At 46.7% G+C, this 26,312-nt stretch overlaps 2 protein-coding genes across 4 annotated transcripts in view; one reads left to right on the top strand and one right to left on the bottom strand.

Moving 5' to 3' along the window:
* ZDHHC4 (zDHHC palmitoyltransferase 4) overlaps positions 1 to 22,271 on the bottom strand; it is a 34,279-nt gene extending 12,008 nt beyond the window's left edge. The window contains exons 1-2 of the mRNA XM_081170910.1: positions 22,238 to 22,271; positions 10,552 to 10,626 (exon numbers count right to left, since the gene is read on the bottom strand). Of these exons, the coding sequence (XP_081027036.1) occupies positions 10,552 to 10,626; positions 22,238 to 22,264 (102 nt within the window). The 5' untranslated portion in view covers positions 22,265 to 22,271. The remainder of the gene's footprint in view (positions 1 to 10,551; positions 10,627 to 22,237) is intronic.
* The window catches only part of GRID2IP (Grid2 interacting protein), a 59,897-nt gene continuing 39,862 nt past the window's right edge, over positions 6,278 to 26,312 (top strand). The window contains exons 1-2 of one of the 3 annotated variants that reach the window (XM_081170840.1): positions 6,278 to 7,759; positions 18,066 to 18,220. In XM_081170840.1, coding sequence (XP_081026966.1) covers positions 7,115 to 7,759; positions 18,066 to 18,220 — 800 coding nt within the window. In that variant the 5' untranslated portion in view covers positions 6,278 to 7,114. Of the gene's footprint in view, positions 7,760 to 18,065; positions 18,221 to 21,230; positions 21,966 to 26,312 lie in introns of those variants that run through there. The other 2 variants (XM_081170839.1, XM_081170841.1) reach the window with 2 other exon arrangements.

Genomic DNA, 26,312 nt, shown 5'->3' with positions numbered 1-26,312 from the left:
GGCAAAATGGCATTGGAATGGAGGAACTTTGCAAAGGGGTTGATTTTATATGATTTATAAAGCTAGGTATCTTCCCTGAGCTGTCAAGTCGAAAGGATACATTCAGGCATAATATTTGTAACATTTAACAACTTTAAAGATGTGCTCCCCCCTGTAATTTCCGTAAAATCTCTAAGCTGCTTAAATCTTTTGAGAGCTGGGAAATTCCCTAGTTGCCTCTGTAGCTGCAGAGAAGCTGCCTCTCTCCCAGACGTTTGCACTCCTTCGCTCCCCGCCAAGGTCAGCCTGCTAATGACTGTCCTATTAGGTTACCGTGCCTGGATAGAGTTTGCCATAGAAACTCAGGCGCTTGCCCCACAGGTCTGAAATTGATCCAGAAGTGCTGAAACTGCCGGGATGGTTTAGCTGGGTAACAGGTCCTCATTCTGTGCTACTGGTGCAGACTAGGCCCTGTGCAAGAGAGGTAAGCTTTGCTTGACATGCATTCATGTGGAGGAAGGGAAAGGGGGTCAGGGGGAATCAACACAGAAGACTTCTTAAATTATTGTCAAAGGAGCTCTTGCAAAAGGAAGCAAATGTTTTTGACTAACAACAGCTTCTTAAAAATAACAAACCCATCACAGTCTGCAAGCTACATCTTTTCAGTTGTGTCAGGGTGGAGGATGGGGGGGAGCTATTAGAATAGCCCTGAAAATTAGCACAACACATTTCTGAGGCATTAGCAGGATGCAGCAATTAGTGGCTTAAGCTTTGACACCCAGGCAGAAGTGGAGCAGGCAGGCCCTACCTTCTCTCTCTCCTCCCCTCCCCCTCTCACACACAGAGCAGTGCAGAACTGGCACTGTCCACAGGTGCCACATCATACCCATTCTTATTTGTGAGAACTTCCCCTTTTAGTGTGGCAGCACCTACACTTTGGAACTCCCTGCCAATTGATATCAGGCAGGTGCCTTCACTGTACCCTTGCTAAAAAAATATTTTTGTTTAGACAAGCCTACTCAGATGTTTAGAAAGTTGATGCAAGTTTTCATCTGTTTTCAGTTTATTGTTATTTTAACTTCTTATTGATAATGTTTCATCTTTTTTGTAAACCATGTTGATTTTTTTGCCTTCTACAATCTAGTGGTGTGTAAATTTTATGAAATAAATAAACATGCTTTATGGGTGCATGTAGCTCTGATTGATATGTGCAACAGTGCAACTAAAATGGAATCCTTGTGGTGTGGCATTGTTAGGTGATTTAAAAATCTGGGGCCTAGAAACAAAATTTACATATGCTAATTAATGGGTGTAGATGCAAATTTTAGAATTTCAGTGTCACAGAAGGCAAGTCAATTAGTGCCCCCCTCCAGCTCTCTCTTGACAGATTCTCCAGTTAACTTGCACCCCAAATCAGTTCCTCTTCAATTTACTCACATATTAATTCTCCAGCAGAGCCTGCCCCAAATCACTTCATTTCCCCTCCATTTATCCACTTTCATTGCCCTCCAATTTTTCTCTAGATAAAGTTCAGTTGCACGAATTTCTTGCTTCAAATTAATATTCAACCCAGTAACCCAGATCATTGCCCCTTCATGCCCAATTCAGTTCCCCAGAAACGCATCACCCATTTAGAAGCACACAGAGCACTTAGGAAAATTTTAATGTCCTCTTATTCCAAGTCCATCAAACTCAATATTGCCTACTACACAATGACTGACAACTGCTCTCTAGGGTTTCAGGCAAGGGGCATTCTAAGTCTCTCAACCCTGGAGCTTCTACATGTAAATTGGTGCTGTGATTTCAGTCCTCATGGTTTTGAATAAAGGGCTGCTAGCCTTAGCTAGATGGGCTGATGCTATGGCACAGTTCAAGGCACCTTCCAGTGCTCCTCTTTGTGATGGCATCTCCCCACCTCCTTCTGAAGCAAACTGTCGCTGTCCTCCTGTCTCAACCCACGTGAGCCTTGTCTGCTGTTGCATTAGCGTCGACTTCAATTTGCTCACACAACACCCAGCCTGGGCCTCTAATCCAGTTTAGCTCTTGACCAGTTCTAATTCCCCTCAGAGGCCTCAGAGACAAGAAGACATGGCCATTGTCTGGGTTTGACTTAGTCGATCCATCTACCCACTTGGTCGTAATATTCCCCCCCCCCAAAAAAAAGCAGGCAAGTGGGGAGACAATGGAGGGAAGGAGTAGGGCTCAGCTGTGCTGGAGCTCAGTCATATCTTCCTAGCTTGAGGGAATGAGAAGGTAAAAGCTCCAACCCAGGTTGGGTGAACTTCTTGGGTGACTTGGCCTTCCACATTCTCAAGAACGTGGCCTGGTCAGCACTGTGGGCTTGGGAGAGTATTGTACCCAAGTCTTCCATTTTCCGTGGCAAGTGAAGCTTTGGGGTAGGGGAAGCAGCTTCCCAAGCTGAAGAGAACCACAAAACTCCAGACCCCGCGGAGAAATGACGGCGGCCTTCTTCGCAAGACCTCAGCCAGATCCTAATGGCCTGCAATTTCTGTAAGTCTTTACTTAAGACCTGGGAGTGGAGGAACGAGGTGGCTTCTTCTCAGCTGTCACCGGGGTGGGGGGCAGCAGTGGTCAACCCCTCTGAGCTCCTCAGCCATTTTTCTCTGTGTGTGGCCTGTCCTGAGCTTCACACCCCCTGACACAGCTGCCCTGCTGGAGGATGTTGCCCCATTGCCAGGGCCAAAGTAAGGGCCAGTCAGGTGAGTGTACAGGAGGCTGCCTTAGACCGTAGGGCATGTATTTCCAGAAGGGATATACAGGGACAGTGTTTGAGTCTGGTCCCTCCTGCAGGACCTGGACCCTGTGTCTGTGTCTCTACTGTGCATTTCCATCATCTGTGAGTAGCCGCTTTAGTTGAGGGGGCTGTGCCTGTCGGCAAGATCAGGCCCACCCAGACTGCACCTGTTCTGGAATTGTTTTTAGACGTTTTGTTTAATCCGTTGTGGGTGGGGGAGATATATATATATATATATATATATATATATATATATATATATATATATATATATGTAGGTTTTGGTGTCTTCGGGTGTCTTCCCGTGTAAGAGTTGGGGTGTCTAGGCGACGTTTCGACGAGGTCTCACTCGTCATCTTCAGGCTGGTGCTTTCGGCTTCTTGTTACTGGAACAGAGCAGGATCTCAGTGTTTGAGTTCCTATAAATACTGTTGAGGGGGTGTGGTGTATAGCCTCCAACGTTCTGGGCAGAGAGGAAGTTCCCAGGTTAGTGTGCCTTTTCTTCTTTTGTTCATTAATTACTTGAGGGATATCTTGAGAGATTTCTTGAGTGATATTCTGAGTACCATTTAGGAGGGTCATTAGGTGTGAATTAGTTGCTAAAGCTTTCGTGTCTTGACCTCTTGAGCTTGTGAAGAGTTTTTCTGAGAAGATGGCTGTACTGCACTTAGTTGTGCTCTGGCTTGGCTTCGTGTATAGGGGCGAGCTGTGGTTTTGTGCCCTGTGCCAGCCAGATCTGTGTAGGGATTGCAGGGGGGTGCAGCATCCGGAGGTGCCACTATGGTTTGGCTACTGGATGGTGTCTGTAATTTATCTGTGGAGAGGGTCTGGGTTTGGGTCTGGTGTGGTTGATTGGAGATGGCGTTCTGTGTGCCTCTGGTTCTGGTGTCGGTTTTTGTGGGGAGGGCTAATTTCCAGATGTCTGGCAGGCGGGACGTGTCGTCACGCTTGTTCATGTTGTGAGGGTGTTTCTCTATCTCGATGGCTTCCATGATTATTCTCTTGTGGTGATGTTCCATGTTAAAGAGCAATTTGGAGTCTGCAAAATTAATTTCGTGTCCTGTTTCTTTCATGTGTTGGTAAAGAGAGGAAGTTTTTTCTTCTTTTTTGACGGCATTCTTGTGTTCTGCGATACGTGTATTTATTCGTCTGTTTGTTTGTCCAATGTACGTGGCTGGGCAGACTTTGCAGGGTATTTCATAGACCCCTCGGTTTTCTAACTGGATTTTATCTTTGGGGTTTCTGAGGATATTGGCTATTTTTTGGTTGGTGCAAAAGGCTGTTTTGATATTGTGTTTATGGAGGATTTTGCTAATTTTATCTGTAGTGCCCTTGATATAAGGAAGGAGGGCCATGCCATTGTTTTCTTCTGTGTCTTGGTTTTTTGGGGGTGTTTCTTTTTGGATTAGTTTCGTAACCCTGTTTTGCTGGTATCCGTTGGCGATTAACACATTTGAGAGATTCTGTAACTCAGTTGTCAAGTGGTCTTTGTCAGCCAGGCGTTTGGTTCTGGAGATGAGAGTCTTGGCTACGGAGTTTATTTGTGCAGGGTGGTGGTGTGATTGTGCATGTAAGTAGCGGTTGGTGTGTGTTTTTTTCCGGTAGATAGTGTGTCCTAGGGAGCCATCAGGTTTTTTGTAGATTAGGACGTCAAGGAAGGGAAGTTGGTTGTTGGCTTCTATTTCCATAGTGAATTGTATTTTGGGGTGTAGGCTGTTGAGATGTGTGAGGAAGCTATCTAGTTTTTCTTTCCCGTGTGGCCAAATTACAAAGGTGTCGTCAACATATCTGAGCCAAAGTTTGGGTTTGTGTTCTGACTTGTCTAAAGCATTGGTTTCAAAGTGTTCCATGTACAGATTTGCGATGACCGGTGAGAGGGGTGATCCCATAGGTGCTCCTTCTATCTGTTTGTATCTTTGTCCATTGTGGATGAAGTACGTGTTGGTTAGGCAGTGGTTGGTCAGGTCCAGGATGTATTCGGGGGGATTGTATTTGTTTTGAATGGCTGTCAAGGCTTCATTAATGGGCACTTGTGTGAAGAGAGATACACACACAGAACGCCATCTCCAATCAACCACACCAGGCACACAGAACGCCATCTCCAATCAACCACACCAGACCCAAACCCAGACCCTCTCCACAGATAAATTACAGACACCATCCAGTAGCCAAACCATAGTGGCACCTCCGGATGCTGCACCCCCCTGCAATCCCTACACAGATCTGGCTGGCACAGGGCACAAAACCACAGCTCGCCCCTATACACGAAGCCAAGCCAGAGCACAACTAAGTGCAGTACAGCCATCTTCTCAGAAAAACTCTTCACAAGCTCAAGAGGTCAAGACACGAAAGCTTTAGCAACTAATTCACACCTAATGACCCTCCTAAATGGTACTCAGAATATCACTCAAGAAATCTCTCAAGATATCCCTCAAGTAATTAATGAACAAAAGAAGAAAAGGCACACTAACCTGGGAACTTCCTCTCTGCCCAGAACGTTGGAGGCTATACACCACACCCCCTCAACAGTATTTATAGGAACTCAAACACTGAGATCCTGCTCTGTTCCAGTAACAAGAAGCCGAAAGCACCAGCCTGAAGATGACGAGTGAGACCTCGTCGAAACGTCGCCTAGACACCCCAACTCTTACACGGGAAGACACCCGAAGACACCAAAACCTACATATATATATATATATATATATATATATATATATATATATATATATATATATATAACACAATGAAAGGGAATATTGTTGTCCAGAATGGGATGTACATAGGAAGCTGCCTTACTCCGAGACCAGTGATCCATCTAGTTTAGTATTGACTGCACTGACTGGCAGTAGCTTGCCAGGGTTTGAAGCAGGGGTTTCTCTCCCAGCTGTACCTGGAGATGCCATTGAGGATTGAGCCTGGGACCTTCTGCATGCAAAGCAGGTGTTCTACTCCTGAGTCACAGCCCTTCTTAAAAAAATAATAATAATCAGATCCCTGGTCCATCTAGCTCAGTACTGCCTACACTGACTGGCAGCAGCTCTTGAGGGTTTCAGGCAGGGGTCTCTCCCAGCCCTGCCAGATCCTCCAAGTGTGCCTATTTTCCAGGGACCTCCCTGATTTAGAGAAACCTGGTTTCTGATTTGATCCCATAATTTCCCACTTTTCCTTAGGATGTCTCTGTTTTCATTGGGGAAATGTTGGAGGGTATGGCGTTATCTGACCCCTGAGTCATCTGAAGGCAATTCTGTATAGGGAATTTTTTAAAAAATGTTTAATGTTCTATTATCTTTTTATATATGTTGGAAGCTTCCCAGAGTGGCTGGGGCAACCAAGTAAGATGTGTGGGGTATAAATAGTAAAATTTATCATTATGGAATGGGACGTCCTTATTTCCATCAGATAAATGTTGGAGGATAAGCCCTACCTGGAGCTGCCACCAGGGATTGGACCTGGGACCTTCAGCCTCCAAAGCAGGTGCTCTGTCATGGAGCTACAGTCCCTCCCATAGGTGCCAGAGGTCATCTCAACTGGGGTCTGATCCCATTTAGGATAAATAAGGAAGAGACAGCCAGGCAACTGAACATCTAATTGTAAGTTGGGAGTTGAATGGCAATGAGGTCCAATGGCAAACTTACTTAATATCTCTGACAGAGTAGGCTTGAGGCCACAAAATCTTAGGCCAAAATAAATTAAATCACTAGTCTTTCAGAAGCCATAGAACTTTTTTAAAAAAATGTTGTTGGAAGAGGCTATCATGTTGTCCTCTCGGGAAAGTTCTCAAAGGAGTGGTTGATCACACAAATATTGGTATTTGTGTTGGAAATTGCGCATATGGTTGGAAAGAACTTGATTAAGACCACATTCACACCATACATCTGAGATGTACTATGATGCCTCTTTAAACAGTCATGGCTTCCCACCCAAAGAATTCTGGGAGCTGTAGCTTATCAAGGGTGCTGAGAGTTGTTAGGTGGCCCCTATTCCCTTCACAGGGCCACAGAGTCTCCTAGGAAGAAGGATTGACTGTTAAACCACTCTGGGAGTGGAAACTGGGCCGGGGGGGGGGGAGGTTAAGGGGTCTCCTAACATTTCTAATAGCACCCTTAACATATTAGCAACCTGGGAGCTGTTGTTTGTTAAGGGTGCTAAATGTTAGGAGGCTCTTATTCCACTCATGGGACTGCACTTCCCAGAGGGGTTTATCCATCAACCCTGCTTCACAGGGAACTCTGTGAGGGGAAAATGGGTCTTCTAATAACTCTCCCCTGCCAGATTTATTAATTATTTTTTTTTAGGGGAAACCACGACTGTTTAAAGTGCTGTCCTAGTGCTTTAGATGTCTGGTGGGAACGTGGCCTGAATCAAGGAACCATTCTTTCCATGAGGGAACCAGATTCAGCGGCTGACCTTTCCACGCTCTCCTTTTCCCCAGTCACCGCCATGCCAACTACCAACGATGGGTGGCCTGAGGAATTCGGGTTCAAGATCAGCGGGAATGGCCCTTGCTACATCTTGGCTGTGGAAGAAGGCAGCAGCGCCCAGCTGGCCGGCCTCCAGCTGGGAGACCAGATCCTGGAGATTGAAGGCCAGCACGTCTCCTCCATGAACACTGAGGCGCTGGTTGCCTTGGCGAAGCAGTGCGAGAACGTGCCCCCCAGCATTGGGGTGGTCTCGCGCATCCAGCAGGTGGAACTCAAGCCGGGCCAAGAGGGGCGCTTTGGCTTCACTCTGGCGTGCGAGGAAGGATGCCCCTTGCAAGTGGGGAGCGTGGATTCTGCCTCGCCAGCCTCTGAATGTGGGGTCAAAGCTGGAGACTACATCCTGGAGATCAACGGGACCCCAGTTAAGCTCTATGAAGAGGCGGCTGTCATGATCCAGGCGTGCCAGGGAAAGGGCCTCAGGTTGGGGCTCCTGCGCCTTGGGCGGCAGAAGAGGTGGGCCAGCAGCAGCGTGCGGGAGTTTGTCCAAAGCGCTGACGCCATCCATCAAGAGCGGAGGCAGAAGGCGCATGAGTTCAGCAAGAAGGTAAGGCCGTCTCTGAAATGGGAGCCTTTGGCAGAATTTGGACTACAACTCCCATCAGCCCCAGCCAGCGCAGGACTGAAAGGAATTGTGGTCCAGACCATCTAGAGCAGTGGTTCCCAAAGTACCACCCTCCTGGGGGGCAGTGGGATTGCCTGTTCGGTTGCTAAGAGGCAAGAGGGCGGCAAGGGGGTGTTGGAGGTGCAAAGGACTATCAGGCTTTGAAATGCTGGGATCACTGGATCAAGTTTATCCATTGTGCTGAATTAATTAAACTAAATGGCTATACAGTGGTACCTCGGGTTAAGTACTTAATTCGTTCCGGAGGTCCGTACTTAACCTGAAACTGTTCTTAACCTGAAGCACCATTTTAGCTAATGGGGCCTCCTGCTGCTGCCGCGCCGCCGGAGCACAATTTCTGCTCTCATCCTGAAGCAAAGTTCTTAACTTGAAGCACTATTTCTGGGTTAGCAGAGTCTGTAACCTGAAGCGTATGTAACCCGAGGTACCACTGTAACTGGATTGTCAACAAATGTGCAATTAATTGCTGCTGTCTTAATTTTTATTCTGTTATTATATTCTTTAGTGGATTGTGCAAACTGCTATTTTGAATATTGTTTTTTATAGGGTAGGGTAGGGGGCACTGGGGGTGAATTTATGGAACCAAGGGGGTAGTGGCCCCAATTTTTATTTTTTTATTTTTGGGAAACCACTGATCTAGCGAGTACAGGTAGGGGAGAAATCTTGCTCAGTTCTCATTTAAAGGCACATCAGATCAGCACATTCTGAAACAATATGAGATCTGAAAAACAGCTATCCGTCAACATTTGGCATTTTTCTGAATTTTGTGATGCAGCTCTCCAGCCGAACAATGTCTACATAGATGCATATATTAGGGCTCTGCTTATGTTCTTTCTTTCAAAAGATAAATGGTGTATAGTATGTATGTGGAGGAGATCTGTTCATTTTATTTGCTGCATTTGTGTTCCAAATGTGAGGTAGGTTAGGCAGAGATATAGTGACTGTGGCCTAAGAGGAGCCAGTGAGCTTCCTGATTGAGTGGGAATTTGAACCCTGGTTCCCCAGTCTTACACTCTAGCAACGTCAGCAGGAAATGGATGGTGAAGAAATCTTATTCCTCTTTGGAGAATTGCTCTTATTTGTTGTGTTTTAATTGCTGCTGTCCATCACTATGGTGTTTTGTAATGCTTAGCTGTTTATATTTCAAATACAGTGGTACCTCGGGTTAAGTACTTAATTCGTTCCGGAGGTCCGTTCTTAACCCGAAACTGTTCTTAACCTGAAGCACCACTTTAGCTAATGGGGCCTCCTGCTGGCGCCGCGCCGCCAGAGCATGATTTCTGTTCTCATCCTGAAGCAAAGTTCTTAACCCGAGGTACTATTTCTGGGTTAGCGCAGTCTGTAACCTGAAGCGTATGTAACCCGAGGTACCACTGTAAATGAAAAAATACAGGTGGTGACAATTCAATTGGATCTTAAATGTATGCAGAATGAGGGGCAGAGACCTCTCATGGCAGCATTTTTGGGTGACAGCACAACAGCATTGATGGGGCAAGATGTGTTAGCGGGAAAGAGAAACATTCATCCCCAAGGTGTAGACTAAAAAGTCCCGATGAGCTGTAATTCTGAAATTTCACACTGCAGTCTACCTTTGAAATTCCTTTGTCAGAAAATCTTTTAGATCAATGCAGCTGAGTGTCTTGGGAGATGCAGCTTTTAGATCAGCCGTGGAGTATCCTGGGAGATGGAGACGTTCCCTCACTAGCTTTTGAAAGTTGCCCTTTCTAATGTCAGATTCGTGCCTGTTAATTCTTCCACATGGAGACTGTTTGTCCTACGTAGAAGCCAGAAGGACATTGGTGGCAGATAATGGTATATAACATGTTGGAAGATGAACAAATATATGAACCCTGGATACTGCAGCCGAAGATGCTCTTAGGACATGGAATGATGTTGTCATGTCCTTTTCTGATGTCACAGACCATCTGTAGCTAACGGCAACAGTTCACCCTCCCCAGGCCTGACATTGTGGGGGCATCTCACCAGCAACTCACTTATTAAAAAATATTCCTTTTGTTATGCTAACACCAGGGAGGGGTACATCACATAACTCAGACAGAATAGACATTACACTTGGATGTATTTTGAAAAACACTTATTTGGAACTATAAGTTGGCATGCTTTCTAAAGGGATGGGAATGTCTTGAGAAAGCCTTGTTGGCTTCAGCCAGCCCATGGCCTTCTTTCATGCTTTCATACACAGTCTTGGGAAAAACTCACCAGCATCAGACGTCCCTGGGGCAGGAGAAACAGATGGTGGTGGGAAATGGCTACCATCCGACAGCATCATCCAGGCACCTCCACTGCCTTCAGCCTGAAAACTTAATCTCTAACTTCAGCCTGCCCACTGCCAAAAGCTCCTTCTATTCATGAATATCCACCAGACACCTTTTGCACATCCCATTTACACAATTTTACACACCATGTGCCTCAACCACATTCAAAACCTCCCATTCACAAACATAAACACACAGCCAGCCGACATCCACGAAGAACGCCATTTGCTCATCTTTCACTCTCCATTCAGCCTTGCTTCCGAATGAGAACCCCACTGGCTTCCACCCACTAAACATCTGGCAACTTCCACTAGGTCCATCACCACACATCAGCCAACTTCAGATCATGGATATCAGCCAATCCCTATTAGGAAGTAAACTTGCCTTGTTATCGTTCCATAGCCTCCTGCAGCATCCTTCATAGCATCTGCCACTCACCTGCCAATTTGTATCCTCCAAGTGGAAGAAGACTGGGCAATGCTGAATATCACAACTGCTGCCCGCTGTGTTCTGCTGGAGAAGAGGAAAAAGCCCCATCATTATATCCACTCAGTAGACATGTGCCTTTGTGACATCACAGTCAGTCCTCAGCCAATGGCCACAGAGTGGGGTGCATCATCAGAACCTCTTCAAGCCTCACAGTTGCGGGTACACCCCAGCAGTGATTCATTTTTGTGTGTGTTTGTTTATGGTTAAAAATACCGTATTTTTCACTCCATAAGATGCACCTAGTTTTTAGAGGAGGAAAGGGGGGGGGGAATCAGTTCACAGTTGTACAGCTTCTTTTGCAAAGGAGAAAAGCTGCTTTTTTTGAGGATCAGCTCAAAGTTGTTGAGCTTACTTTGCAAAGGGAAAAAACCCTGTTTTTATGGGGTTCAACTCGCAGTTCTGCAGCTTCTTTAGGAAAGGAAAGGGAGCCATTTCTACAGTTTCCAGACAGATAATCTAATCAGCCAGTCACATGTCCCTGGGGAAACAAACAGCCTCTGTCTGCAGAACATTCAACAATGGAGGCCTGGGCAAGGGGGCGGGGCCAGAAAGGGAGCCAGCGATTGGGCACACATTGACTCCATAAGACGCACAGACATTTCCCCTTACTTTTTAGGAGGAAAAAAGTGCGTCTTATGGAGCGAAAAATATGGTATTTATTACAGGCCACCCTTCATGGGTACAGTTACTGAACCGGGGAAGATTGTTCAGTCTGAGGACCACCCTCCCACATAGGCAACATCTCAGGGGCTGCATGCCAGCAGGGGCCAGGGGCAGGGGCAAAAATTAGATGTGGCCAGATGCAAGAATGGGTGGAGCAGCAGATGTGGCTCTTTTCTTTGCACAGGAGTCTCCACTCCAGCTGTGCAAAAGTCAAACATTTCTGCACTCTCCTGCCTCTCCAATTCAGGAAAGCAAGAGGCATCGCACAGTTCATGGACACATTCCAGCCAGGCAAAAACACCTGAGGAATGTGTGGAGCAAGGCCAGCAAGGGGTGTACCCTGGGGAGAGCCCTGGGGGCCAGAAAGTATTCTGAAGGGCCACATTTGGCCTGAAGACTGGAAGGCCTCCATCTGATCACAAACTAATGATTTAAAAACTCCAAGGGGTATCCCCAACCTCAGTCACATTCAGAGTAGTCCCACTGAATCAATCATCGCTTAAGACCCACTGATTTCAGTGGGTCTGCTCTGAGTAACAGAAGAGCCATCTAGTGACTGATCAATTAAAACCCTGTTTCTCCAATTTAGATTCCTTCCCCCCCTCGGTGGTAAAGGATGCCTCTGAGCATGAGCAAAGTGCTGTCTTCATTGGGGTAAGCACAAAAAACTCCCTGCTCAGAGAACAGAATCTAATAATACAAAAAGAGATTGTGAAGAGCTCCAAAAGGACTTCTCCAAACTTAGTGAGTGGTAAAATGGCAACGGCAATCCAATATAAACAAGTGTAAAGTGATGCATGTTGGGGCAAAAAAAATCTTAATTTCATGCTCATGGGGTCTGAACTGGTGTGACTGGCCAAGAACACGGCCTTTGTGGATAGTTCGATGAAGATGTCAACCTTTTGTGCAGCAACTGTGAGAAAGGCAAATTCCATGCAAGGAATCACTAGGAAAGAAATTGGAAATAGAACTGGCAATATCATAATGCTGTTACACAAATCTATGGTGCAACTGCATTTGAAATACTGTGTATAGTTTCTTGTCACTTCATCTCAAAAAGGATATTGTGGAGTTGGAAAAGGTTCAGAGAAGGGCAATCAGAATGACTCCCCTATGAAGAAAGGTTGCAGCATTTGGGACTTTATAATTAGGGGGGGGGGAAGATGAGTCAGAGGTTACATGATAAATTATTCTAAAATGATGCATGGCACTAGACTTCATGGACATCCAACTTCTTCACGCAGCACAGAGTTAAACTGTGGAACTCGCTGCCACAGGAGAAAGTGATGACCATCAACTTGGATGACTTCAACAAAGGATTAGAGAAATTCATGGGGGTTTAGACTATAGCCTCTATGGTCAGAGGGAGCAATGCCTCTGAATCCCAGTTGCTGGAATTCAGGGGAGAGTTGCTGTTGTGCTCAGATCTTTGTTGGCTTCCCACTGGCCCATCTGGTTGGCTCCTGTGAGAACAGGATGCAAGACTAGATGGGCCACTGGCCTGATCTAACTGGCTTTTCTTATGTTCTTATGTGTTGCCAAAGTGAATATGGGGACAGGATTGGCCTCTGGATTCTGCTGCAAAATCTGGTCCTGTGTTTGTCTCTGGTGTATATCCTGTTGTTTATGCTATGGATTTGAAGGCTGTGACTGTGAGCAAGACTGTTACTGCAGCCCAATGCCTATGGGAAAGTTTCATTGTCGAGAATGGGCAGTAGATTAAGAATATAGGAAACTGCCTCATATTGGGTCAGACCATTGGCCCATGTAGCCTAGTATTGTCTACACTGACCAGCAGCCAGTGGCGTAGCGTGGGTTCTCAGCACCCGGGGCAAGGCAAGTAATTTGCGCCCCCTAACCCGGGGCAAGGCAAGTAATTTGCGCCCCCTAACCCGTGGATTTTAGCACTCGAGTCTCTTCCGCGCCCCCCCAGATGTTGCGCCAGGTGCAGCAGGCCCCCCTGCACCCCCCACGCTACGCCACTGCTCCCACCACAAGTCTTCAGGACAGCCTTCCGAAGGCTGGTGCGGGGAGAAGGTCTCTCCGCCCCACTGCCAGGCTTCAGAGGAGGTCCGAGGACAGTGGGGTTCCTGCTTCCTCGAGGAGGGCCGGCCAAACGCGCCCCCCCAAATGTTGCGCCCGGTGCGGCCGGCACCCCTGGCACCCCCCACGCTACGCCACTGCCAGCAGCAGCACTCCAGGGTTTCACACTGCTCTACCACTGAGCTCGCTTCTCTGTCTTCCAAAGAATCCTGCTTTCCCCATCATGAGAGATGGAAAGGGATGCAAGGCAGCTTCCTTGAAGAGACCCCTTTCTTGCTGTCACTGCTCCAGATGTAGTAACCTTGAAATGTCTGGTGCCTCATTAGGACTTCCATCCTGGTCACATGATGGTGCCTTGAAACTGCTGGGTACCTTGTGGCTTCTGGATGTAGGTTACAAAAAGCCTGTGATAATTGGCTTTGGAGAGCATCAAAGTGGGACGAGCACCAGGGGGGATGTGAACAGCTCCCTCTCTTCTGCTTATGCATCTCACTCCAGCTCCCATAACCATGCCGACATTGCGGATGGATTGTTGCAGGGGTGGAGAAACCTATCCTGTTCTGCTGTGTCCCAGGGGAATGCAGGGGAAATGGGTGAATAGGACCAGAGACTAGGGCAAGGCAGATCAGGACCTTGGACAGTTCTGGTGAGTCAAGAGCATAAGGACCTGGCAGAGCTCCTAGTGAGTCAGGGAAGAATCATAGAGTTGGAAGAGACCACAAGGGCCATCGAGTCCAACCCCCTGCCAAGCAGGAAACACCATCAGAGCACTCCTGACATATGGTTGTCAAGCCTCTGCATAAAGACCTCCAAAGAAGGAGACTCCACCACACTCCTTGGCAGCAAATTCCACTGTCAAACAGCTCTTACTGTCAGGAAGTTCTTCCTAATGTTTAGGTGGAAACTTCTTTCTTGTAGTTTGGATCCATTGCTCCGTGTCCACTTCTCTGGAGCAGCAGAAAACAACCTTTCTCCCTCCTCTATATGACATCCTTTTATATATTTGAACATGGCTATCATATCACCCCTTAACCTCCTCTTCTCCAGGCTAAACATGGCCAGCTCCCTTAGCCGTTCCTCATAAGGCATCGTTTCCAGGCCTTGGACCATTTTGGTTGCCCTCCTCTGGACACGTTCCAGTTTGTCAGTGTCCTTCTTGAACTGTGGTGCCCAGAACTGGACACAGTACTCCAGGTGAGGTCTGACCAGAGCAGTGGCACTATTACTTCCCTTGATCTACTTCCCTTGAAGAGGTTGTCTCAGCAAAGGCTTGGAATCATCTGATGCCTTCAAAAGGCTATAAAGCCTTGACCTTCCAGTGATTTTGCCTACCCCCCCCCACCGGAGTACTGTTTGCAATATGTCAGTGTTATGTAGCTTATTCTGCAGTTGTATGTGGTTGTAGAGCAGGGAGGCTGCAGGAGAATCTGACTCTGAGTATGATGAGAGAGCCACCACACCAGGCATAGGCAAACTCGGCCCTCCAGATGTTTTGGGACTACAATCCCCATCATCCCTAACCACTGGTCCTGTTAGCTAGGGATCATGGGAGTTGTAGTCCCAAAACATCTGGGGGGCCGAGTTTGCCTGTGCCTGCACCACATCCTCAGGCCAGGGCAGTGTAGCAGGCAGTGCTGAGGGCTACTCCTCAAGTGGGGTGACGTGCATTATTTGAACCAGAGTCCTCCTCAAATTAACACTGGGACCTTGAGGACGGGGTCATGACACAACCTACCGCTCTTTTGAAAGTATGCACAAAATGTCTGTAGTAGGTACAAATGAGGGGTGTACAGCTGCATTTGTATATCACCCTGAAATGCAGCTTAACATGTTAAGAATGAGCCACTGCAAACATGTATTGTGTGTGCTTCCATATTACCCCATCCTTCTGATGAGGGTGAGAGGAGGAGTTCAGAAGCTTTTGCTTTGACTTTCCACCAGCCACAGTTTAGTGTGTTGCCCAAACCCTAAACTGTGGTTCATGTTAAGTATGGTTTGTTCATATGGCTTGTTTGTTCTTCATATCAATCAGGCTTCTTTAAACAAACCATACTTTCTTTTGCAAATGTCTGAAGGAAATGGAGTGAAGCAAACTTAAGACTAGAGATATTAGAAACCAAAACGGATAGATTTGTCCATTCCTGAACCTGGTTCATTCTTGTCAACCATAGCTTGGTGTGATGTCCAAACTGGGACAGTGTTTGAAAGTACCCACACAGAGTGTTTGGGGGCAGTTGGGCTCTGCTCAGGCCAGAGTGTGCTGGCGATGAGAGGTGCTTTCCTTCCCTCTGTTCCTCCTGCGCTTCAAGACCCACCCAGATGTGGGCAGGCTTTAGCGCAAAGGACAGAGTGCCAGAGGGGCTGGTGCTCCCTGGCTTCACCTCTGCCCATCTTGCAGAAAAGGGCGAAGGGGAGTCTGAGCTCCCACCCTGCTGTGGATCAGAGCTGGGTGGTCAGATGCAGTTTGCTGATACTTGGTTGCATTTTAACTCTCACTTTGGTAAAGTGCCCTGGCAACTGGTTGTGTGCGGAGGAGGTGCATCTCTCAATTTCGGTTTCTCTTTGTTTCTTATTTTTTCAATTTTGTGTTCAGTTCTCCACATTTCCACACCACATATGCATATAATCCTTTCGAAAACTCATCAGCATTTAGTGCTGTTTTCTCCTAATATACGCATCTGGGCATGCAACATTGCCCAATATGATGGATTTTTCTGATATTTTCATTAACGTATGCATTTGTATGCACATTGTAAATGCAGTTTTGCATGTTACTTGACTGGAGAACTGCATTGCAAAATTCAGAAAAGTATGCATTTCCAAGGATGGGTTTGCATACTGTTTTGGAAAAGGTGATTTAGGCAAGTCTGCCTTTGAATGTGACCTGAGTTGAATTTCTTGTTCCTTTCCCATTGAATGTTGGTGTAAAAACCAGATAGAGATACTTAATAAAACTTGAGCTGGGCTTTGTAGCTGTCACTTTAACTGCCATTTGATCTGCAGCAGTGAGCAGGTGGGTTTCTGTTTCATCTGGAGATTTTTCTCTCTCTCTTTCTGGATAGTATTAACAAAACTCTCCTACATAGATTAATTGAAGATAATCAAGGCACATGTAGAAATATTGCTCACATACAAATAAGCTGTTCTATGGCTCTGAATGTAGATGATTATAAACTTTTTATGAAGTTCTCTGTGGAGCTCTGTAAGGATGGGTTCACCCTTCTTCTTGGGTTTGCCATAACTAGACTGCCACTAGAAGGCAGGGAGGTTTCTTCCCACTCTGGCCAGAGCCAATAGAAAGGAGGTATTTGCCCGCTCTCTGACAGAGCCAATAGAAAGTAGGCTATTTCTGTGCCTACATTTCCCAACCTGCCTTGGGGTCTAAAAAGGGGGAAAGGTGCAATCTTTTCTTAAAGGGGCAGCATTGTTATTCCTTCTACCTAATACTAATACAGTGGTACCTCAGGTTACAGACGCTTCAGGTTACACCCAGAAATAGTACCTCGGGTTAAGAACTTTGCTTCAGGATGAGAACAGAAATCGTGCTCCGGCGGCACGGCAGCAGCAGGAGGCCCCATTAGCTAAAGTGGTGCTTCAGGTTAAGAACAGTTTCAGGTTAAGAACAGACCTCCAGAATGAATTAAGTACTTAACCCGAGGTACCATTGTACACAGATTTGCTATTACTAAATAACTGAACCCTGTGGGGGCAGAATAGGCTCCATACCAGGAAAGGTTCCACTAGCTCTCTAAAAGGGACCCAACAAGAGGGATGAGAGAGGTCAGCTTGCACCTTCTGTTAAAGCAAAAGAAGGGAGTTCTTTTCAGCCTGAGGGCCCCATGCCTCTGTGGGCAAACTTCCGGGCTGGCATTTGCCAATGGTGGGTGGAGCCAGAGGCCACAGTGGGTGGAGCAACCCTTCCTTTTGCACATGCTCATTGCATGTTGTCCCAGCCATACAAATACCAAATATATATCTATCCATCCTCTATTCAGGCACTCAAAAGACATGACTGTAATTCAGGAGCACATTCTAGCCTCTGATGAGAGTGCAGAACAGGGGAAATGAGGAGTAGAGTTTGGGGAGAGGTCCTGGCCCGGGGAAGGTGATAACAATCTGCAATTATTGTAGACTAAAAAAGGGCACACCTGGTACTGGAGTCGGGATCACGTGGGGTGCGCATTGTGGAGTTTTGTTTTTAAAATGCTTTGAGGGTTCTCTGCTGCCCTCCTCTGGTGAGCACCAGAATTTGCCCACCATATTGCAGCCATCATTGGAGCAGACCCTTCGCTATGCAGTTGACCCAAGGGTGACCTTATAAACTTTTTATTCTCAGCCTGAAAAAAACAGATTGGGTGGTCAAAAGCCCAATACCCCATCTCCCCATAATGGGCTGGGATTGCCTTTCTGCTCTCTCTCCCTTTTTAACTTGGAGCCTCTACAGCAAAGCATTCTAGGCCTGTCATAGTCACCCTGAGAGGTCCCGTTTTGTCCATAGAGAATAACACTAGCAATAAAGACTCCAGGTACCTAAAACAAGAATGCAGAGGAAAGGAATTTGCTACCTTGAAAAGTTTGTTGTTTCTCGGTCTGGAGGCCTTTTGGAGGTGGTGGGTGGAATGTTTATCTCTATTTTTGTGTAAAAAACACCACAGTTTCATTTTTCCAAAAACAACAGCAAAGTGGTTTACGATCTCACATAACAAATTTAAATTGCAACCTCCACCATTCCCCCCTTTGCTCTGTCCTTTGTGCAGGTGCAAGAGATCCTGGGTGACCAACCAGAGGTGAAAGAGAAGATGTTCACCATCTTAAAGCAATATGCAGCTGAGAGGAAGGTTGATTACTTAGCTTACGCCCTCCCCATGATCCTCACCAAGGACTCGCACCACCTCCTTATAGACAATATCAGGTACTGAGTTTTGGACCCCTTTTCTATGGTATCCTCCCTGCCCTTGTTGATAACCTTCATGCAGCATAGGCATGTGAGATGAGTGGCACAAAGGGCTCTGAGTGCCCCAGCACACCTGATTTCTTCAATGGCTATCCCTGACGGCTGTGTTGTACCTCAAACCAGTGGCAGAGCTTCATTCGGGGAGCAGGAGGGGGTGGGGCTGGCTCACGTCCTGGGGGCGGGGCACGCCACCACCAGGTGCGTGGCGCCCAGCGCGGGCGAGGGAGCAGCCGCCATGGCACCCTATCGGGATCACGCTGCCAGGGGCGTGCACTCCCCCCGCACCCCTCTTCCTCCGCCAGTGCCTCCAATGTCAGAGGCAGTGATGCTTCTGAATGCCAGATGCTGGAAACTGGTTGCTTTTTGTGCTTGGGTACATGACCCAGACAAACATTGGCTCCCTCGGCCAGTAAAGCGAGATGAGCGCCGCAACCCCAGAGTCGTTCGCAACTGGACTTAACTGTCAGGGGTCCTTTACCTTTTTATTGCTTGGGAACCTTTCACAGGCATCTGGTTGGGCACTGTGAAAAAAGGATGCTGGACTTGATAGGCTTCCTTTGGTTTGATCCAGCTGCAGGGCTCATCTTACCTTCCTGCTGGCCTGCTCAGTGGCGTAGCGTGGGGGGTGCAGGGGGCCCCGGCCGCACTGGCCGCAACATCTGGGCGGGGGGCGCGCTCGCACTCGCAGCTCTCTGCCCCCTGCTAAAATCCACGGGTTAGGGGGCGCAAATTACTTGCCTTGCCCCGGGTGCTGACAACCCACGCTACGCCACTGGGCCTGCTTTGCCCCTGTTATCCTCTTCCATCTCTTCCTGCATGCCAGGATGGGTGAATCTGCCAATTCCAGGATCTCTCAGTTTCTCTGTTTTCCAGTTTTCAGCTCAGTCTGCCACTTTCTTGCACCAGCTTACATTTTTTTTTAGATAAAGGAAGTCCCCATAGAATTTTGAGGGTGCTTTTCTCCTGAACATACAAATTTCTGCATGGAATTTTGCCTAATGTGGACATTTTCGCAAGGAATTTCCCCTAACATCACACATTTTTGCATGTCCATTTCACCAGTATATATGAATCTTTTGCCCACACATACTTGCCCACACCGTTTGGGTGGAGAACTGCATCGCTGAATTCAGAGCAAATGCAAAGGTCAAAAGGATCACTGTATTTCAGTTCACATATTAGGTGTGTTGGCATTAAATGGTGAACCAAACCAAATTTCTTTCCGATTCCTACCTGCGTACTCTGCACGTAAGCACTCCCACCCCTCTCTTTGGGACTGTGGGATGATGGCATTTGGACTGGTTAATTCTATTATTTTTAAAGTTGCAATTATTCGGTTAAGCCCAGATAACATTGCTGGGGGTGGGAAACAGAGGACAGAATGTGACAGGTTTGAGATGCCGTAATATCCAGGATTGTGCTCAAGAGACTGGGAAGAATGTTGGCAAATGGAATCAGGTTTGTCTTAAGCTCAGGCTGTGTGGTTAGTTGGCATCCCACTATGCCTAACCCTTTGTGAGTTTTCCCCCTGGATATTGCAATTTCTCCTGCTTCCACAGATTACAAGCAGGAGTTGGGAAAACAGGGCCAGATGGAGGCCTGATTGCTTAATGACCAGGAGCTCCCAAGGTCTCTAATCCCTGCTATGAGCCTCACGTGCAGACAGTGCCCCACTGCGGAATAATCCCCGGGGATACGAGAGGGGAAGACATAGTGCAGGCTGGGAAGGCGACTTCATCTGGGCAACATTCTCCTCTCCATTAGTCTAAGCTAGCAACACTGAAATCTAGAATCCTAGAAGGGAACAAAGGTCCCATCAACCCCCTGCAATGCAGGAATCGCAGCTCAGGAAGCTCTGGCAGATGACCATCTAACCTCTGCTTAAAAACCTCCAGTGAAGGAGAGTCCACCACCTTCTCAGGGAGTCCGTTCCACTGTCGACCAGCTCTTACCATCAGAAAAGTCTTCCTAATGTTTATTTGGAATCTCCTTCCTGGTCATTTGGTTTGGGTTCTACCCTCTGGAGCGGCAGAAAACAAACTTGCTCCATCTTTTCATATTTGAAGGTGACTATCACATCGCCTCTAAGCCTTCTCTTCTCCAGGCTAAACGGACCCAACTCCCTCAACTGCAGATCAGTAGCCTTTGTTTCCAGATCCTTGATCCTCTTGGCTACCCTCCTCTGCACATGTCCCAGCTTGTCAACATCCTTCTTAAACTGCGGTGCTCAGAAATGGGCTTTATATTTCCAACTGAAAATCTGGCTTCTTTCTAACATCCTCTATCCATCTTGATTTTTAAAAAAGAATTTCTAGGTTTCTGGGCAGTTTCTAATAAAGTCCATACTCAGGTACTTCGTGGGTCAGAGAATCTTGTTGCCTCTTGCTTCGTGAGAGTGCCAATGCCACAATTTTACCTTCTTTGACACATTATTAATATCATTTATCTATTTACAATATTTTTCTCTTGCTGTTCATGCGGAAACAACTCCCAAAGCGGCTTACAAAAGTCAATGATAAGACAGTCCCCTGCCCTCATGTGTACAAACTAAAAGACACAACACAAAAGGAAAAATGGATTGGGAGGGTGGGGGTTGGAAAACAGAAAACTGCAATTATCTTTACTATGTTGCTTTTTTATTAAAAAAAGTACTGCTTTAAAGGCTTTAGAGCTCTCAGAACTGCCCTATGAGGTGGGCCTCTGTGGCCCCATTACCCATATGGGAAAACTGAGTCGAAAAGAGAGCGAGCAAGAGAGAGAGAGAGAGAGAATCTTGCTCAAGGTCAGACAATGAGACCGTGGCAGAGACTTTGCTGCTATTGTTCTCTCTTGGAACCTTCCAGGGCTGAGCACTGACACCACGCAGAGTGGATTCCAGGGTTGGGCTCTGATATCATGCTCAGCTCTGCCACTTGTGCTGTGGGATTGAGACAACTTTCCTGCTGCTTTTGCTTTTGGGGGAGGGAGAGTGCCTGTGTGTGTGTCTGTGTTAATGCATGTGTGGTGTGAGATAGTTAATCATTCCCCATCTCCCTCCATGCGCACCCTTGACTGCGGCCGTAGTCTCCCATGCCCAGCAATGCATCTCTGACATTCCAAGGAGAGACAAGAACCTTCTGTAGCTGCCTGATTGGATCTTCCTTCATTGCTGATTTCCACCACCAAGGGGAGCAGGGTGGGAGAACTGCTACTCTTCCGGACAGCCTCTTGTGTTATATACAGTACACTACCCTCCTCTTTCGCAGGAGCGATTGATATCTTCCTTGCATAGCATTTTGCTTGTAGCATCCTCCCTGACTCCCTACATCCGACACATGCTAAATCCTCTGGCTGGATCAACGACCCCCTGCATCTGCCCCCCCCACATTCTCCACTAGACTCGTCCCCCCCCTTCCCCTTTAATCATTATTATTTGTTTGCTTATTTATTTGTTTTATTCTTTTTTTCTGGCTCCCATGGATTTCCAACCTATTTATCAAGAATTAAGCTCTATCTGATTTTAATTTGCTGACATTTTCTTTATCCGTTTGGCTGGGGCGGGGAGGCGAGGGGCTGAGCACGTGCTTCTCCTGTTTGTGTGTCTCTCCAACCCCCCCCCCAACACTGCCATATGGTTTGCACACACTGGAAAAGTGCACATTTTTAGTCTCCCATTCAAGGATGCGAGAGAAGAACGACAGAATTGGAAGATGAGCTGTCTTGGGTGAGTGGCAAATTGGTCTTTTCTTGGACTCAGAAGGCTCTGTGTGTGTGTGTGAGAGAGAGAGAGAGAGAGAGAGAATGCCTTTATGAATTTTTACTCAAACCACTTAATTCTGCAATGAATTGTAGCACACTGCATCTGCAAAGGTTTGCTGGCATCCTCTAGGAGCAAGGAGAAAAGGAAGCAAAGAAAACAACCGGCTTTTGCAGATGTGACCCGGTTAAAGAGGGAGAGGGAGAGAGAGAGAGACAAACTTTTTATTTTAGACTTACAATTCTGCTGCAGTCCGGTAGACACATGAGAGTCCTCCCGTCCAAAGCGTTTCATGACAAAAAGGGATTTCCGGGCTCTCGTTACCAGGGAAACGGTGGCCTGGACACCATGGGGTTACTGTCACACACCAAGGTCAGCGGGGGTGACCAGATGTTGTGGCAAGACGGGGCAGTTAGGGGCTGCTGGTGGGTAATCTTGATGATGGAGACTGCTGATGCTCAAAGCTTGAGATGACTTTGGACTGCTATTAAATCTGCAGCGGGGTTGCAGAGAAGCTGGGTGCTACACTTTTTGGGAAAGGGTTCTTTTAAAATAGTGATTCTGGACCCGTGATCCTAAAGCTTCTTGGTCCCCCACTAATGTGAGAATAGGTTCTTTCTGGGTGCATGCATTACACTGGCACAGCTCACATAGACCAACAGTCCATCTAGCTTAGTGTTGTCTACACTGACTCACAGCAGTGGTTCTCCAGGGTTTCAGGCAAGGACTTCCACCCCCCAGCTGTATCTACAGATGCCACTGGAGATTGAACCCTGGAAACTTCTGCATGCAAAGCAGATGCTCTACCACTGATCTAGACACATCGCAGTCAGACACCCAATCCCCTCCGTTATTACAATCTGAAGAGGCAGGGAGTAAAGGCAAAATATTTGAACCAGCTCAGGCTGATATGGGTGGAGAAATTCAGTTCAGCTCAGTTTGCATTGTAGTGTGAACCTTACCTGATTTTCAATTGGGGAACCAACATGCAGATAGAAACACATCTATCGGTTGATATTTGGATTGCAAAAGCTGGGTTCTCCCCCCCCCCCACAAAAAATGCATATGAAAAATTATACGTTGGGGGGAAAGCGTGCGTATATGTGAAAATAACGTACCAAAATCCACTAAATGAGTTTGTAAAAATGTGCAAATTACATGCAAAATGTATATATTTAGGAGAAACATGTCCTGTAATGTTGATGAATTCTGATGAGGACTTTTTAAAATCACACTCGTGAAGAAAAGTGGCAAGCTGGAAAAATAAGAAACTTGGAAAAACTGAAATGGGCAGATAAGGGTAGAAGTATGCAAGCTTTCAGTCTTCAAAGACTTCTTCCCTTGGTGGAATGGAAAGTGAACTCACTAGAGTCAGCTTGGTGGGTTCCAAGCTACTGGAAAACATTTGCACTTTTTGCACTTTTAAGGCTAGCTTTGCAAGCAGCCTGCTATCATTCAGATTTTCCAGCTTTTCCAGTCACTTGTGAAACTCAGCAGTGCTCTGTGTGTACTTGAAAGACTGCTACATCCCCAATGAAGAATTATGTGAAACTCAAACGCTTGCGTTCTCTTTCACCTACTTTGGCCAGTCCTCTATAAATATAAGTCAGTCTTGCCTATTTTGGGTCACTATTTCAGGGTGAGCATGACAAGCACAGTATGCTGCAAAATCAGTAATTAGTTCACTGAAGTATTTGCAATTTTTTTGGGTGAGTTTGTCAGACAGCCAAACTGCTTTGCTTATAGTGACAGCATTACAGAGATTTATAGCATGGGGAATGGGCATAGGTCTGGGGTGAAGATTCTGCATTCGGGGATGTACTAGGGGCCTAAAAGATTTGGGGCATGGGACCAGAGATGCATATTTGTATGAAATCTGCCCATCCTGGTTCATATGAACAGATGTGGATCTAGAATGCCACAGAAGGCAAATTAACCGATTTCCCCTTCAGATAAATTCCAAATCAATCCTTTATTTAATTTGCAGCCCAGCCCAGAATACCTCACCCCAATTCCTCTTTCATTTGTATACCCCCATTAATTTCCCCAAAGATCCTGCTGCAAATAGGTCAGTGGCGGGGTGCCTGATTTGCCTATAGAAGGTCCCAGGTTCAATCCCTGATGGCTTCTCTAAGTAGGGCTGGGAATGTCCTTTGCCTGAAACTCTGGAGAGCTGCCGCCAGTCAGTGTAGGTAATACTGAGCTAGATGGATCAATGGTTCGGCTTGGCACATGGCAGCCTCTGAGGTTTGCAGATCAGTTCAGTTCCCCTCCAAGTACCACTGTTCATTACCCTCCCAAATCATCTCTAAATTAGGTCATCTTAAATTATTCCCTCAAATTAATACCTTACCTAGTGACTCAGATCACTCCTGCTGCTCATCCCCCTCCTCCCAAATGTATTTCTTACCCAGAAACATGCAGGGCACAGTTAAAGATTCAGGCCTCTACTTAATTTGCTCCCCAAAAGTCTTGGGGTTTATCTGTAGCATCTCTGCTTGAGGAAACATCCCCAGTAGCTGATCTGGATATGGAGGAGGCTGCTTCTTATCTTCATAAAGTATAAGGATCTGAGCCAGCAGTCAGTCTTTATGGGCTGCCATGAATTGAAGGGAAAGGGTCCTGCAATGCAGAAAAGGGTTATTGGGTTGTCCCTGCCCCTGAGCTCTTCTCTTCTTGCAGTTGGAATGGGTTTGAGGGACAGTGTGGTATTTCTCTGCCTGCCGTTGCTTTAGATCAGCCTTCACCAACTTTGTGCCTTCCAAGTTGCTGGCTGGGGCTGATGAGAGCTGTAGTACAAAACATCTGAAGGGCACCAGGTCAGCCTAAGCTGTACCTCCTGGACTTTCCATTTGGGTTTTTCATTCATTTCATTTCATATATATTGCATTTATATCCCACCTTCTTCCTCCCGAGAGCTCAAGCTGGTATATGTGGTGTCCCTCCCCCCATTTAATCTCCACAACAGCCTCCTGAGGCAGATGAGGTCGCCCAGTAAGCCTCATGGCCAAGTGGGGATTCGAACCTTGGTCTCCTAGGTCCTAGCCTGACTCTAACCGCTATACCACACTGGACTGCACACACACTATGGACTCAAAAACTGGTCTTCAAACTAATAACCTCAAATGGGTCCTTCTGGTTTGTATCTCCACTGTTTCCTTACCCTTGCTTGACATGGTTGGATGTATAAAACCCAGCTTCTTCTCAGCAGAATTGTGGTTTTATACAACAACAACTCAGGGTACTGACTCCGACTTCCAAAATTGGCACTGATGTCAAGCAATTCTTTCAGTACCTGGAAAGGTAAACCTCAGTTAAGGGACCAGAAGGAACCCTTGCACTGCAGTTTCACACAACAAACCGCAATGGTTTTGGACTGTGGTTTCAGCATCCAATAGATTTTCTTTAAAAAGTTCTTTTTGGCTACACTTAATTTAAGAGTATCTGTATTCATCTCCCAAGAGACCTTTCATAATGAGTTATATGTTTAAGCTTCCCTTTTCCAAAAGGCTCTTCAAGTGGATTTTATTGCTTTCGCATATTCCCTTTCTGCAATGCAGTATGATGGAGGCTTTGATTTGCCACTATTACTTTGGTTGCTTTTCCAACAGTGGCTAGCAAGGGCAGCAGGTCACATATTTTAGACAGCCTCCTCTTTTGTTGAGCTACTGTCTTTCCCTCTTGCCCAGAGGTTGCAGAGGAACATGTGCTTCTAGAACTGAGCTGCATTGTGTCTCTGGCAAAGATTAAATCTCTTCCCATCAGGGACACCATACTCCACTACAGAAGAAAATGCTGTAGAGTTTGTTTTAGCAGTAGCTGAAGAACAATCAATTTATTCACCTTCTTCTGTGCTTGGATGTTTTGTTTTAGCAGAAACTGCTAAAAATGTGACAGTATTAAAATGTTGCACCCATCAGTGAGGCTTGCTGGATAAATAACCCTAACCCATAAAACAGACGGGATTTGGGTAAGCCTCTCTGCATAGGCCTGGCAAGGGGCAATAGTCACAAGGCCTGAGTCATGACTGGGAACCAGAGCCAGCTCTGTCATTAGGCAGAGGGAGGCAGGTGCCTGGGGAGGCTGATGCTGGGCAGAGCTTTGCTTGCTGTGCAATCCCTGGAGGATGCTGTTGAAGTAAGGATTCAAGGGCCAGTCCACTTCATTTCTGTACATGGGCTGTCAGATGGGGGTGGGTGGGGCATTTTGTCCTGCACTTCAGGCAGCAAGAACCATCTCAGACCAGCCTTCCAATGCATTTCTTCCCCAGGACTCTTCACTGCTTGCTGGTCTGGTGCTAGAGTTCATAGTTGA

Source organism: Podarcis bocagei, assembly GCF_964188305.1.
Source record: "Podarcis bocagei genome assembly, chromosome: 14".
Lineage (NCBI taxonomy): Eukaryota > Metazoa > Chordata > Lepidosauria > Squamata > Lacertidae > Podarcis > Podarcis bocagei.
The sequence above is the reverse complement of the archived record's forward strand: the minus strand, read 5'-3'. Positions and strand labels throughout refer to the sequence as shown.